The sequence below is a fragment of the Lactuca serriola genome, chromosome 3, assembly GCF_051521515.1.
Source record: "Lactuca serriola cultivar US96UC23 chromosome 3, Lser_US96UC23_V15, whole genome shotgun sequence".
NCBI classification, from domain to species: domain Eukaryota; kingdom Viridiplantae; phylum Streptophyta; class Magnoliopsida; order Asterales; family Asteraceae; genus Lactuca; species Lactuca serriola.
The window spans coordinates 75,101,197-75,115,282 of NC_136410.1; the positions used below are offsets into that span (position 1 = coordinate 75,101,197).

The 14,086-nt window shown below is 34.1% G+C and overlaps 1 protein-coding gene across 1 annotated transcript; it reads right to left on the reverse strand.

Moving 5' to 3' along the window:
- Window positions 1–11,363: 11,363 nt before the first annotated feature.
- LOC145092657 (kirola-like) lies at window positions 11,364–12,184 on the reverse strand. Its single transcript, XM_079030621.1, has 2 exons — window positions 11,942–12,184; window positions 11,364–11,808 (listed from the first exon to the last, which is right to left on the reverse strand). Exons 1-2 carry the CDS (start codon window positions 12,123–12,125, stop codon window positions 11,540–11,542), a joined length of 453 nt encoding a protein of 150 aa, XP_078886747.1. The 5' UTR covers window positions 12,126–12,184; the 3' UTR covers window positions 11,364–11,539.
- Window positions 12,185–14,086: the final 1,902 nt, after the last annotated feature.

The following is a 14,086-nucleotide window of genomic DNA, read 5'->3' on the forward strand; positions in this document are numbered from 1 at the left end:
ATCATAGGGATGTGAGTCGAATCAATGATAGTCAGATAGCAAAACATGAAAATTTAATGCATAGACAAACATTTAGGATACATCTAGAGGCAACCATCGTTGCTTACAAGCTTCTTTTTTTGACATGTGGCAGATCATGCCTCCGAAGAAACATAACCAACCCACCGGTAAGACGCCAATCCTCCAGATGGACTCAGCTACGTTCCAAGCTATTGTCACAACAGCGGTGACAGCCGCCCTAGCTGTTCTTAACGCCAACAATACAAATGTGAGTGGAAGTGTTAATGGAAATCCAAATCTTGGTGTTAACCAATCTTAAAAACAAGTGCCTACTAGAAGGGACACACTTGATCTCCAACCTAACATCCTAAAACGAAAGTTCAAAGGGAGTTGTTCAACCCAAAGACCTACTGAGAGGCAAAGAATCGGGATAGTCAGTACCCCAGTCATCCCTGCTGTTCCAACACCAACCATACCCTACTGTGGAAATCTCCCACACTGCAGCAAATGCAACTACCATGATCATGGAGTCTGCCGAGTGCTGCATTGCACTAGATGCAACAGGAAGGGACACACCGCCCGCAGTTGTAAAACCCTAGTCAAGTTCATAACTCCGACTACCAATGTTGGGATAAGTCCAACCTGTTACCTCTGTGGAAGTGTGGGACATTTCAAAAGAGACTGCCCAACAGAGAAGAACAATGAGGAAACAGGAGGAGTCCGACCTCAGAGAATGAGGAGGCGTTGAAGGACCCTGCCATATTTTGATACGTTTTCGAAAACCCCGATAATTGTTCATAATTGTGATTACTTTCTCGTCCGGATTAAATCACGAAATCCTTATAAGGTTTAAAGCCATAATGAGCAAATTATGATAGTTTAGTGAAAACGCTAAGGTCAGTTGTAGTTATACATGACTTGTATACACCAAGCGATTATAGGAAGATCTAGTAAGCATCATTTCATAAAAAGTTCATGATTTCGAAGTATCAGATGTGACATCCCCATTTTCACGGCCAGAAAAGACCGATTTTGTTTATGCTTTATGAAAATCAGAGTACCTATTTTAATAAAAATGTTGCGGAATTTATTCCTAGAAAAACACGATAAATACGTTATCAAAGCATTTCCGAAGAAACGTATTTTATTCATTTTAAAACATTTGGGATGTCATTGTCAATACATAAACATAAGCATAAACAGAACTTACATTCATTATCACTAGTGATCTACCTCTCTTTTAAATCTCTTAGTGTAATGTAACTTGATATCGACACCTGTGATACAAATAAACTGAGTGGGTCAGGTTGGGAAACCTGGTGAGTACATAGGGTTTTCAGCCCACAATAATATAATTATTATGTTTAAACATTAAACAATCAACCAAATTACCCATCCCCATTATCTTCTTTACTCTTAAGGATCTACCCTAAGAATAAGCTATTCCTCATTCATTTATTCCTAAGGATCATCCTAAGGAATCTTCACGAAGTCCATCGTTGCCACGATTTACACAACAGACAATAAGTCTGCATAGTCGCTAGGGGTTAGGCATCAAGTTTGCATGATCGCCAAGGTTTACACAACGGGCACTAAGTCTACATAGTCGCCATGGTTTAGGTATCAAGTCTGCATGATCGCCAAGGTTTAGGCACCAAGTTTGCATGGTCGCCAAGGTTTAGAGTACACCGGGTGAACACATCGTTCACAACACCTACAGGTTGCGAGCCTGCTAGTGTTCTACTGGACTGTCTAGAATAGTCCGTGGTTGTCATCCATACTCTGTTGAATGACGGGGCCATCGTTTGGGAAAATGCTTCTCACGTCGTCCACCTCTCACCCTCACCTCGTGGTCTATAACACCTCTCAACTCATCATCCAACTCATATTCCATCTATTACATCTACCCATGTTTCACCCCAACATTATCGTATATATAAAATACATATACAGTTTAAATCATTTAAAACATGTATAAAATCGTTCATCCAACATAGACAACAAGTATTCAGATAATATGCACACATAGCACGTAATTTATATAAAATACTTCATATCTATGTGTAAGATGAAAGTAACTATGCACTCACCTGAGAAGGTGGTGACTCGGTACTCGGACAACGCTTCGTTTACTTTAAAATAATTTCCTTCGACGAAACCTAGTATTATTACCACTAGATTTTAGTCTAATATTTATAGTGGCTAGTTATTATTATTATTATTATTATTATTATTATTATTATTATTATATAAGCGTTTAAACAATACTTTCTAACCACTATGTACAGACAGGGTCAGACATAAAACATCGGAGGGCAGGACCATTTTGGCGTATAACACTTCTGAAATCCAACAACCCTATGCGGCCCTTTAAACCAGATTCCCCATACCACGAGTAGTTAAAAAGATATTATAACGACACTTATATAAGTCAAAATAATAGCTCAAATATTTATTATAAGTTCATAATAACAATATTAATTTTAAATATAAGCTATATTAAAATAGGGTAAGCATAACTTCCTTACAAGGAGATTTTAGCTAGGAGTCGGGCTCTGCAGGGGCAGAACTTTGTTGTTGAATCTTTCTAAGAAAGATTCGTGAAGCGCTTCAATGCTCACCTTACTATACTAAAACTACAGAAAGAGAAGTCGAATCACGAGGGACCGAAAATGCTCGGGGGATAAGAAGAGAAAGACTCTTGAATCAAGAGAATGGTGCAAGAAATATGAGAGCTAGAGGCCCTTATTTATACTAATTGAATTTTTAAAAACTACCCTCCATAATTACTTAATGACATTTTAGTTATATAAACAACTAAACACCCCTTTATAATGCTATTTTAAATAGATTTAATGATATTTGTACTAAACTAATGTCGAAAGAACTCAACATTAGTCTTATAATGACCGCATCGTCGATACATTTCTAATGATATATACATATGTATATATATATATATATATATATATATATATATGTGTGTGTACGTATATATGATTTATATTTTATTTTCATACGTAAATATGCTATTATAATTTTTAACTCGTTCATACGAACTCCGTTTTTGACGTTATTTATATCCACATGTAGGTAGAGACGTACTCTACAACTTTCGTTTAGACTCCGTCGGCTAATTTTGACTTTATTTTTGAAGTTATATTTTTAACAGGCTGGGACAAGATTGGTCCGTTAAAATCTCATAACTTTTTCATCCGATGTCCATTTTCATATGTCTTTTTATCGTTACGCTACTAATAACGAGATCTTCGATTCTCGTTTAGGTTGTGTCGGCTAAAAACCGCTCGATCTAATACTCGAACTTCGGGCTGTACACCGCTAAGCCGAAACTTCGAAAAATCATAACTTCCTCATAAGAAATCAGATTTAGGCGTTCTTTTTATGAGCATTCTCAAGTTAACATATTCTATGACTTTCATTTAGATCTCTAAGGCTAAATCTCGCTCTATCGTAAATTCATTATTTACGTTTCCCGCTATCGTGCTGGTTCCGTCGCGAAACTTCGACGAGTCATAACGTCTTCGTTATAACTCGGATTTCGGTGGTCTTTATATGTACGGAAACCTTGTAACATATACTAAAACTTGGTTAAGATTATTTATTCTAAATAATATTTTGCCGAAAAGTCATTTTCGACATTTATTGCCTCTAAATTGACTAGCCCGAATCTACGGGCGTTACATCAGAACCCTCGTACTTGCGGTACTCTACAATTTTGAATCAAACACAGCAAAAACCATAGACATTCACCCAAGGGCAACAATGTCCTAACAAAACGATCCTTCCAAACTAACTTAACGTGCGACTCTACGACGTCGTCCCGCTTAGTCCGACTAGGTCTATGTATACCAAACCCTTTTGTCTTAAATCATTCGATCGCAAAACTCCTGCCGCTCGTAACGACAAATTAGATGTGAACTTCGAAAATTCATCTCTCTTCGAAACCCAAAAGTATTCATGCAAAGAGTATCACCCACAAAGAAATGGGCAAAGTAAGAGACAATCCGGATAATTGTAGATAAGTCGTGGGACACTCATCTACCGTTACTGGAACTTTCTTGCAACAACGACGACCTTTCTAGCATCATGGCTTCGTCGTTCGAAGCCCTCTATGGCTGTAGGTATAGATCCCCTCTGTGTTGGGCCGAGGTGGGCGACACACAACTAGTCAAGAGTCAAGTCCACGCCAGTACCCTCACGAGTCCTGAAATCATACGAAAGGCGACTGAAAAGGGATCGTACGAAAGGGATACGCCGATAAGAGACCAAAACCTTTGGAATTCCAAGTTGGTGACCCTATCCTTTTAAAAGTCTCACCCTGGAAAGGCCTGATACGCTCCGGAAAGCGTAGAAAGCTAAATCCAAGAATACGTTGGACCGTCTGAGATCCTTGCTAGGATCGATCCCGTAGCATAAAAACTCCAGTTACCTCGAGCACTTAGCAAGCATTCATCTCATCTTCCTTATGTCGGACCAAAGAAGTGTCTGTCCGATGAGACACTTGTGATTTTCACTTAACGATATCAAGCTAGACAAGAGTCTACGCTTCATTGGATACACAAATCGAGAAGTTAAGCCAGCGAAATAACGTCACGTCCTGATAGTGAAGGTCCGCTGTAATGCCAAGCGGGAACCTGAATTCACTTAAGAGGAAGAGAATCCAAGGAAACAAAATTACCCCCATCATTTCCAAGTCCATGAGTTATATCTTTGTCCTTGAATTTCGGGACGAAATTCCCTCTAACGGGGGGATGATGTGACAACCCGAAACTTCCACCTGGTACATCTAGTCAGTTAATCTAAGTTAAACTCGTTTCTTTTAACTCCTAACACTGATTAAGGGTTCATTTAAGCATTCTAAACTTGAGTACAACCAAGGTCGATATTAGGAACGAACCAACAAGTCAAATAGTGACAAAATCAGGCCATACACCCCTTTTGGAGGAGTGTGTGGCCGCACACAAGGGTGTACGGCCGTACACACCCCTCATGGCCACACACCCACCCCTATATAAAGGATAGACCCTTTTCCCTTTATTACTTTCACTCCTTGGCAGCACACTACTCCTTTTCTCTCAAGATTCTTCAACCATAAACCCTATCAAGGCCTAAAAAATGTGAGTTTTCCATCACCTAGCTTATCATACATGAAGGACCTATTGATCTAAGCCTTGAATCATCATGTTCTTCACTCTTTGAAGGAGTACGACCGCACACCTTCATAAGGTGGGTCGGACACTCCTAAAAGACCCTCCAAAGTGAGAGTTGGACTTCCATATTCGAGTTGGACATGAACCTAGTTTTGCTGACATTTTGGGCATCTTCATGTGGGGTGTACGACCGCACACACCCTTGTGCGGCAGCACACTCCCGTATGCGACCACACACACACCCTAGGACCACAAACTCATTTCTAAGACCCTAAACTTGTACTACAACTTAGTATGGACCTAGAACACTTCATGGACGCAAGTATAGACCTTGAAAACACCTCAAAAGAACCTTCTATCATGAGTGTACGGCCGCACACCCATGGCCGTACACACCTTTAAGGTGTCCATACACCTCCCTCACACAATCCTTTAAGGTTCTAGCACTTAATGTAGGTAGTTCCAAGTTCTTAGAGTGGTTCTCCATCACATTTAGTAGAGAAATACCTTCATTTAACTCCTTTATGTGTCATTACATGTTAATTAGGATCAAATCGTATTCAAGGCTTCACTTGAACATCTGACATCCCGTATCGATCTTTCATTCAAATCTCCCATGGTGAGTTCATACCCGTATGTTTTTCCGAGTTTTTCATGTTTTCAGGGGGGAGGGGGGGGGGAATACAAGCAAAAGTACAAGGAAACTTGTGCGCAAAGTATATTATTATTTTTAAGATAATTATATTTTTAGAATGCTTTTAACACGGAAAACAGTTTTACCAAACGATTAACAAATCAACTCGTAGAAATAGTTTTCAAAAGTAGAGAAATGAACTTATGAATTATGTAGCAAAATGTATCGTTTTATAAAGGATTCATGTTAATCACAAAAGGATTTTCTATATTATTACTTGTAAATTTGTTAGTCTAAGTTGGAGACACGTCCTTGGTAACACTCACCCCAAGAAACAGAGTGTAGGACTAGCACTTGTGACCAGAATCTCTTGAGCGTGACTGTTATGTATAGATCTATACCGGACTGACAACCCCGCACCTGAGTGCTAGCTACAGTCGGACTGGCAGGTCTACGGGTGACAAAGTCATAAAGGATACCGGCCGTTGCGGGGCATAGCCCGTCAGTTATGGTTATGAAACTCGCAACCTAGATAGCAGAAATTTACTTTTGTAATAATGAATCAAGTGAACTAACCTCATGGTAATAACCGATTTGATTATTGGAGGGTATTAACAATACCTTCAGGATTTAGTTAATCATGTTTTCTTTTATTAGTTTTATTTACGTAATAGGGCTAATATACCTCACTGGGAGTAACCAGAGTTTTTAAATGAAAACTACGTTTATCGATATAAGTATGGTAGATACTTGTACACCTCAGTTTAGAACGGATAACCAAGCATCAACTTTTAGGGAAAATATAGGATTTTCCTGGGATAACTCGGCTTTTCATAAACAAATTGTTTAACATGCAACTAACGGATATTTATATCCATTCCACGACCCCTTGGATTGTACATACCTTGTACGAATCTGGAAGTCATGGAAGGAATGAGCTTTCAAACACGCTTTTCATAAGAAAATATAGGATTTTCTTGAGTAACACTTTTCAAAAAGATCAAAGAGACATTTTCCCACCAAAACTAAATGCTTATGAGCTCACCAGCTTTATACTGATATTCTTTCAAAACTGCTTGTATTCTCAGAGAATTAGTAGACAGGTACTTCCAGGACTTTTGGAGAAGTCAGTGCGTTAGAGTCATGTCTTTCTATTTTATTTTCGATAAAAACAAAATTTTGTATTAAGACAGTGTAAACCTTTTTCATATATGTATTCAATGTTTGGTTGTGTTTACTATGCTTGCTATGATACAACTGTTGTGATACTACGCATGACGTCAACCACCCCCGAACGTTTCACCCGTCCCGGTTTGGTGGTGTGACATGCCGATTCTTGAGAGGAATTGGATCACTTTTGATTTCATAAACATTGAAATGAGACTCCACAAGATATAAAAAAAAGAACAGAGACCTATGATCCAATATGTTTATCGAACATAGAGTTGGATGGTGAATAGATTACCGAAAGTCTCCCCAAAGACATCTCATAGATGAGATGTTCATGAATGCTTTAAAGAGGAAGAAGAAACTAGTGCCAATAAAAGGAAGGAGAGATAAATTATACACTAAGATTTCACTATATATTATAAGAACTAATAAGTATTAACCTTTTGGAAAGTGCCAACAAATAACAAATACTACTTTTATAAATTTGTAGGACCAAGGAACCTAAACAAAGTGTCTAACAAAGCACAATTGATGGTTTAGAATTTAGATGATGATGAGGAGGAAGATTGTTTTGAGACAACTTTGGTTGAAGATGAAGATGAAAATGACGACCAATTTAATCCTAAAGATTATTTCTATGATTATAACACTACAAGTCTTTTGTCATTTGCTTTTATTTTATATTTAAATACTATATATGTGTCTTTTGATACATTTTGACGCGTATACGACAATGAATTGTGAGTGTATGACTCCTATATAGCTAGTGTAACATATTAGTGAATGTGCTTAAATAGTCAACTTATATTTTGTATATACATGATGTTATATAATTTTTTATATTTTTAGTGTCGTGTAACTCTTATGAGTCGAGTTACGAGTCGACAACTATGACTACCACCACTTAACCAACGATAACCGTCAAAAAAACACCAAAACTAGGCCCATGCACTCTCTCTCTTTCTCTAACGACAACCATCAAAAAACACCAAAACTACTCTCTCTCTCTCTCTCTCTCTCAAAAATAGATAAGAAAAAAAGAGAGTAATTTTAATACCGTAAATTATGTTATAAATGTAAAGAGCACATTAGTATTTATAAACTAAGATTATATGTAGAGTTACTTTGAGTACATGTTTATACTAATTTGAATCCTTAAAGGAGTTTATTATTTGAATAATAACCAATTAGATTATTCATTGACTTTCTTATTTGACTTTTTATGTTTGTACTATTTCAACATCCCCTCACAAGCGAAATGGCAAAACGGCATGAGCAACACGAAACTTGTTACATACAATCTTCAAAACGAGGGACATATAAGCCCTTAGTGAGATTAATATCGGCTAGTTGAGCAACCAAATGAAGATAACAAACTCGTAAAGTACCAGAAAACACCATGTCACTAATAAAATGAACATCGATCTCAATATGTTTTGTGCGTTGATGAAAAATAGAGCAACTAATTAAGAGGGTGTTTGGCAAATGAGTTTAATAACTTATTAGTTGTTCTATACAGTTTTAAGCTAAAAAATGTTTGGATAAAAAATAATTTATAGCAGTGAGAAACCGTTAATAAAATTTTTTTTTATAAGTTACATCACTCTAACTTATTAGCTTATAAGCTAATAAGCAATAATTTTTTTTTACCGTGAACACCCTAATTATATAACACAACAAGAACCAAATCAAAACAAATCAGGCAAGTATATGCTCAAAAGAATAAAAATCAATCCTCAACTATGTTATACTTATCACAAAGAAAACCATATGAAATAAAGGTTTAAAGAGGGAAATATAAAAAAAACATAAGAAAAACCATGGCATTAACATTTTATTGGGAAGTTTTATCAAACACTTAAAATCACAAACATATGGTTTATTTTTCCTTTCCTGTTTAAAGAAAAAATACAACAATACTTTATAACCAACAAAAAAATCATCAAAAAACACATACACAATTAAGTAGAAAAATCGTATAATCTACTCATAGATTACAACACAATTAAATACAACAATATATTATAAAAATAATTTATTTAAATTCAAATAATTAACCTTATAATTTCATAAATAACATACGTAAAAAATCCCAAATAAACTTATTTTGCTATTAACAAAGACAAAATATGCTATTTTTTTCAGGGGCGTATATATCCATCATATGCTTAGTTAGGTCCTAGGACCTACCTAAATTCTTAATTTTATTTAAAATGTATATAGTAGACAAATTATGAACTACCTTAAAAAAAATAGAGGACCTATCTTGAGTTTGTTTTTTAAAATTTTTTCTTAAAAAACCAATTTAAAAAGAGAAAAATATAAGTTATTAGGGACAATTTGTTATTTTAAATTATAAGATTGATAACAAAAAGTTAACCACTCTTAATAGGCACTCTCAAAATATTAATAAATAAATAAGCTCTAATAAAATGAAAGCCCACATGCCAAAGACTCACTTTCAGTTCGCTGTTTTATTAATGAACTAATAATCAACAGTTTTTCGTTAAACCGTACGTATTTTTTAGTTATATTTCAATCGGTTTTTTTAATTTTTAATCGGTGGCACAAGGTACATGAGTCGATTGATCTGGTTTAGTTCTTTTAAGGTACATGAGCCGATTGAACTGGTTCAATTCTTTTAAGGTACACTTTCAGTTCGCCGCTTTATTAATGGACTAATAATCAACTAGTTTTTCGTTAAACCGTACGTATTTTTTAGTTATATTTCAATCGGTTTTTTAAAATTTTTAATCGGTGGCACAAGGTACATGAGCCGATTGAACTGGTTCAGTTCTTTTAAGGTACATGAGCCGACCCGACCCCAAAAGTGTTGTTGATTTTTTTTATTGATCTCATTTAATTTAGGAACCACGTGATTTTTTGTTCTAGATTCGCCACTGATTTTTTTATTCTTTTTCTTTGTTGCTGTGTAAGGTTTGAAAGAGAAGCAAAGTAGCAAACCTTCTTTTTTTTTGCCGACTTGGTTTTTTGTTTCTGCGGAGTTGGTTCTTTTTTGTTTCTTTTTTATTCTAACCAAATTAAGGTTGACGCCACCACTTATTTGGGGTGACAACATTAAGGTCATGATAATCGAAAAAAAATCATTGTCGTTATAGAAAGAAAGGAAGGATTGAAGCAATAGTACCAAATCAAGTCTCTCTCTCTGGATTGAAGCAATAGTACCAAATCGAGTCTGTGTGTGTATCGATCTTTTTGACATGAATCTGGTGCTAATAATGTCGTTCTTTGCTGTAGATGGTATGTTGGTGGAGATGAACTGGTCTGATAATGGTGGTGTTGGCTGATTTTGAGATATCCGATGATGACGTGTATGGTGATGTTGAACCAAATGATTGATAAGGTGAATTGGTAATGACGATTGTTCCAGATCGAAAAGGTTTAGAAGATCTTAATCTATATAATTTGTAACTGTTGGGAAAATTTATAAATATATGATTTATTTTTGTTTATTAAAATAATTATAAACAAAATTCCAAAATTGCCTTTTTTATGTTGATTTAAGGGAAAATAATTATATAATTTGTAGCATCAATTGTTCTTTCATGTCATGCTCTAAATTTACCATGATGTGTGATTAATTACTTTGAAGGTTTCAAATGTGCGGAGGTTTCAAATGTAAGGTGCTTGTAAATTTGTATGAGGCTTTAAAATATATGAAATGATAGGAAAAATGCTTTATTTATAAATATAATATGATAATATGATGATAGAGTTGGTGGTGGTGAACAGAGAGAGGAAGAAAGAGCCGAGGAGATAAGATAACCAATGGGTTCTTATTTATAAATATAATAGGATAGATAGGAAAAATGCTTTATTTATAAATATAGTACCAGATAAAATAACCAATGGATTCTTAGTTGACTTTCCTATTTGCCTCTTGTACTATTTCAACATACTCCTTTATGCTTTCTTTGATTAAGACGTTTTAGTTCCTATGATTACAAAATGTTAAAGATAAATATAAAATGGAAAAATCTATAGCTAAATCATAAACACGCTCGCAAAATAATGGAAAAAACGACATATTTGCATCAACTAGGCATAAAAAAAATGATGGCAGAATATTCCATCACAAAATGCTTATATCATCATAAAATTATGACAAATTTTATCGACGAAACATCAAGGGACTTTTAATCACATTTAGCGACAAAATATACATCAATAATTGCAAACAAATTCATTCATCAGTAATCAGTCGGTAGATGGCTTGAGAGAGGTTAACTATGGATCTTAGTTTTGCTTAGAGTCATAGCATGTTACTAGTTATTACTAGTTACTAATAATACCATTAATTTGCTGTAAAAAAAGAAAAAAAATTAAACCAATTTCTATAAGTACAGTAGTTTGCTACATAATTAAACTTTAGCATATAAAATTATTACGATTTCTTAAAGCAACACCATTTTTACATATAACACAACCAATAAACATAACATAAACAAGATAGCGCATGCAACATGTGACGCATCCAAAATCAATTATTAAATGATGCGATCTAGATTTTGGTTTATTTAATTTCTAGAGATGGAGACTTAGATTAATTCTTGAGATGGTGAGTCTCTATGTCTTTGGTGACCTTCTCGTAAAATTCCATAAGCGTATCTGGATCAGGAACATCAGGACTTAGCTTCTCATACTCCACAGTCCATGTGACAAGGTTGCTTAAACCATGTGTGTCTACATGAACATGTATAATAAAGGTCTTATATAATTCCGTGAGATCACCTTCAAGTAGCTTGAAGGTGATTGACTTTTTGCCCTCATCGATTTCCATGATTTGTGTTTTTGAAACACGGTCTTTTCCATCTACAACAAAATATATATCAACCAAAACTTTGATTTCAGGTGTAAAATGTGTCGACAAAGAAATTAGTTTACATCAAATTTCCATCTAACAGATCATAAAGAAAGATTTCAAGGGTATATATGTTTTTTTTACCATGAAAATAGTTCCATAAAAGTACAGCGCCCACGGTTCCAACTTCACCTTCATGGGTTTGACAATTTTGGATGGTAGTCGGGGTCAAGCTCGGAACTTGATGGGGGTCTGTCTTCCATAACTCGTGAAAAACATCACCGCTTGACTTGATCTTAATCTGAACTGTTCTACTACTTAGCCCCATATCTCTTTAGTTAGAATTTGAATAAGAATTACTTGCTCACATCGTTACCATTTATATATAGATGTCCTCCCTTTGATATATACCCCCCTCCCCCCAAAATAACTATGTTAATTAACAAATATTATCTACTCATAAGATTTTTTTAAAGTACTATTTGATCATGTGATTCATGGTGGTTGAATATGCATGTCTTACTGTTCATGTTTCTATTAAAAAATCGCGAAGACGTAATTATAAATTAATTAGCCTTAATCAATTTTAGTTATTATAATTAATGAACTAAATTTAAAAGTGGGTTTTGAATGCACACAAGTAGTACTCCTCCCCGTATAGGAAAAGTTGCTAATAAAAATAATAAGAAACTCCATAATCCTTGTTAAATTAAAAGGATTCTAGTCGTTCTAAAACATTCATAGAAGATAATTAGTATTTTACACCAAATGGTCTTTGGCCTAGTGGTAACGAGACACTCTCAAATGAGAGGTCATGGGTTCAAGTCTCACTACAAGACTTAAATGATGTTTAGAATTAAATTAGGAGTAGATAGTTTGCCGTTTCAAAAAAAAAAACTAGTATTTTACCCGCTGCGCGTTGCAGCGGCGGTAATGAATTTAAGTAGTAGTAGAAAGTTTGTTGTTATTTTTTGTAAGTATACGCAAAAAGTTGGTTATATTTTCATTTTTTTGAGTATATGTGTCTTCCGACACTACAAACAGTCAAACACCATATTATGTAGAAAAAATTATGTACATCCAAACATTCAAAAATGTTGAAAACAAATGAAAAAGTTGTTTTTGTTTTCATTTCTTTTGAGAATATATGTCTATACTACATACACCATATGAGACAGGAAAAGTTATGTACATTCATACATTCAAAAATTCAGTTGCAGTTTTAGGAAGTACCAACGTATAATGATCTCAGCTATAATTCTAGGATGTAGTTAAACACGAAATTTAAAAAATAAAGGGGGGGGGGGGGGGTTGAAAGTAACATTGTAGAAGGTTCAAAGTTAAAGGTAAAAAACATTTTAAAAAGTAAATGTACCAACTCTAAGATATAGTTAGACATGGAAGTTTAAAAAATAAAAGGTGAAAGTAACATTGTAGAAGGTTAAAAGTTAAAGGGTAAAAAATAACATTTTAAAAAGTAGATGGTGAAAAATAAAGAAGAAGAAAATGATATTTTAAAGACATCGTAGTTTATAAGCTAGTAAAAAAAAGTAGAGGAAGAAAAAACTTTATTTTTCAAAATATGGATGGAAAATGTTGGTAGATAAAAAGTTGAGGGGTGAATAAAATGGACAATAAGAAAATAAAAAAGAGGAAAAACAAAAGTATGGGCCACCATAAGTAAGTAATATTATTTTTTTCTGTCAATGAATAAAAGTTAAAATAATAAAAAACTGTATTATATGTAATCTGACTTATATATGGAAAACATATTTAAAAATAAGAACTAAAACGTAGAAAAAAAATTACAAAAAAACATAGAAATTTTTTGAATTTATATCAACATATACATATAAAGTAAAGTAATTTACTTTTAATTAATGAATGAAAGTTCTAAATTTACGCCGAAATGTTGATCATCTAAAATTTATATTGGCATATACATAAAAATGTAACAAGTTGTTTTTTTTTTTTTTTTTTATTAACGAATTTGATAAAGTCCAAAGTTGAGGGTGTCAAAGTGACATTATAAAATTGAAGCGTGGTAACCGTAGAAAAGTCAGATTATATATATTACGAGAATAAACACGAAAGTTTAAAAAATAGAAATGTTAAAAGTGACATTTTAGATATTTCAAAGTGGACGTATAAATTCTATATTTTAAAAAATAGGCGGGTGGAAAATATAATTTTACAAAGTAGAAAAAAAGTCAAACTTTATATACTACCGAGATAAACATAAAAATTTAGAAAATAAAGAGGTGAAAGTTATATTATAGTTGTTTTAAA

What these genes read in the sequence shown, in the direction of transcription:
- LOC145092657 (XM_079030621.1), bottom strand. Translation starts at nt 12,125, where the DNA reads ATGGGGCTAAGTAGTAGAACAGTTCAGATTAAGATCAAGTCAAGCGGT. An exon ending in TTTATGGAACTATTTTCATG is followed by an intron (nt 11,809 to 11,941) that starts GTAAAAAAAACA and finishes ATTTTGTTGTAG; the next exon opens with ATGGAAAAGACCGTGTTTCA.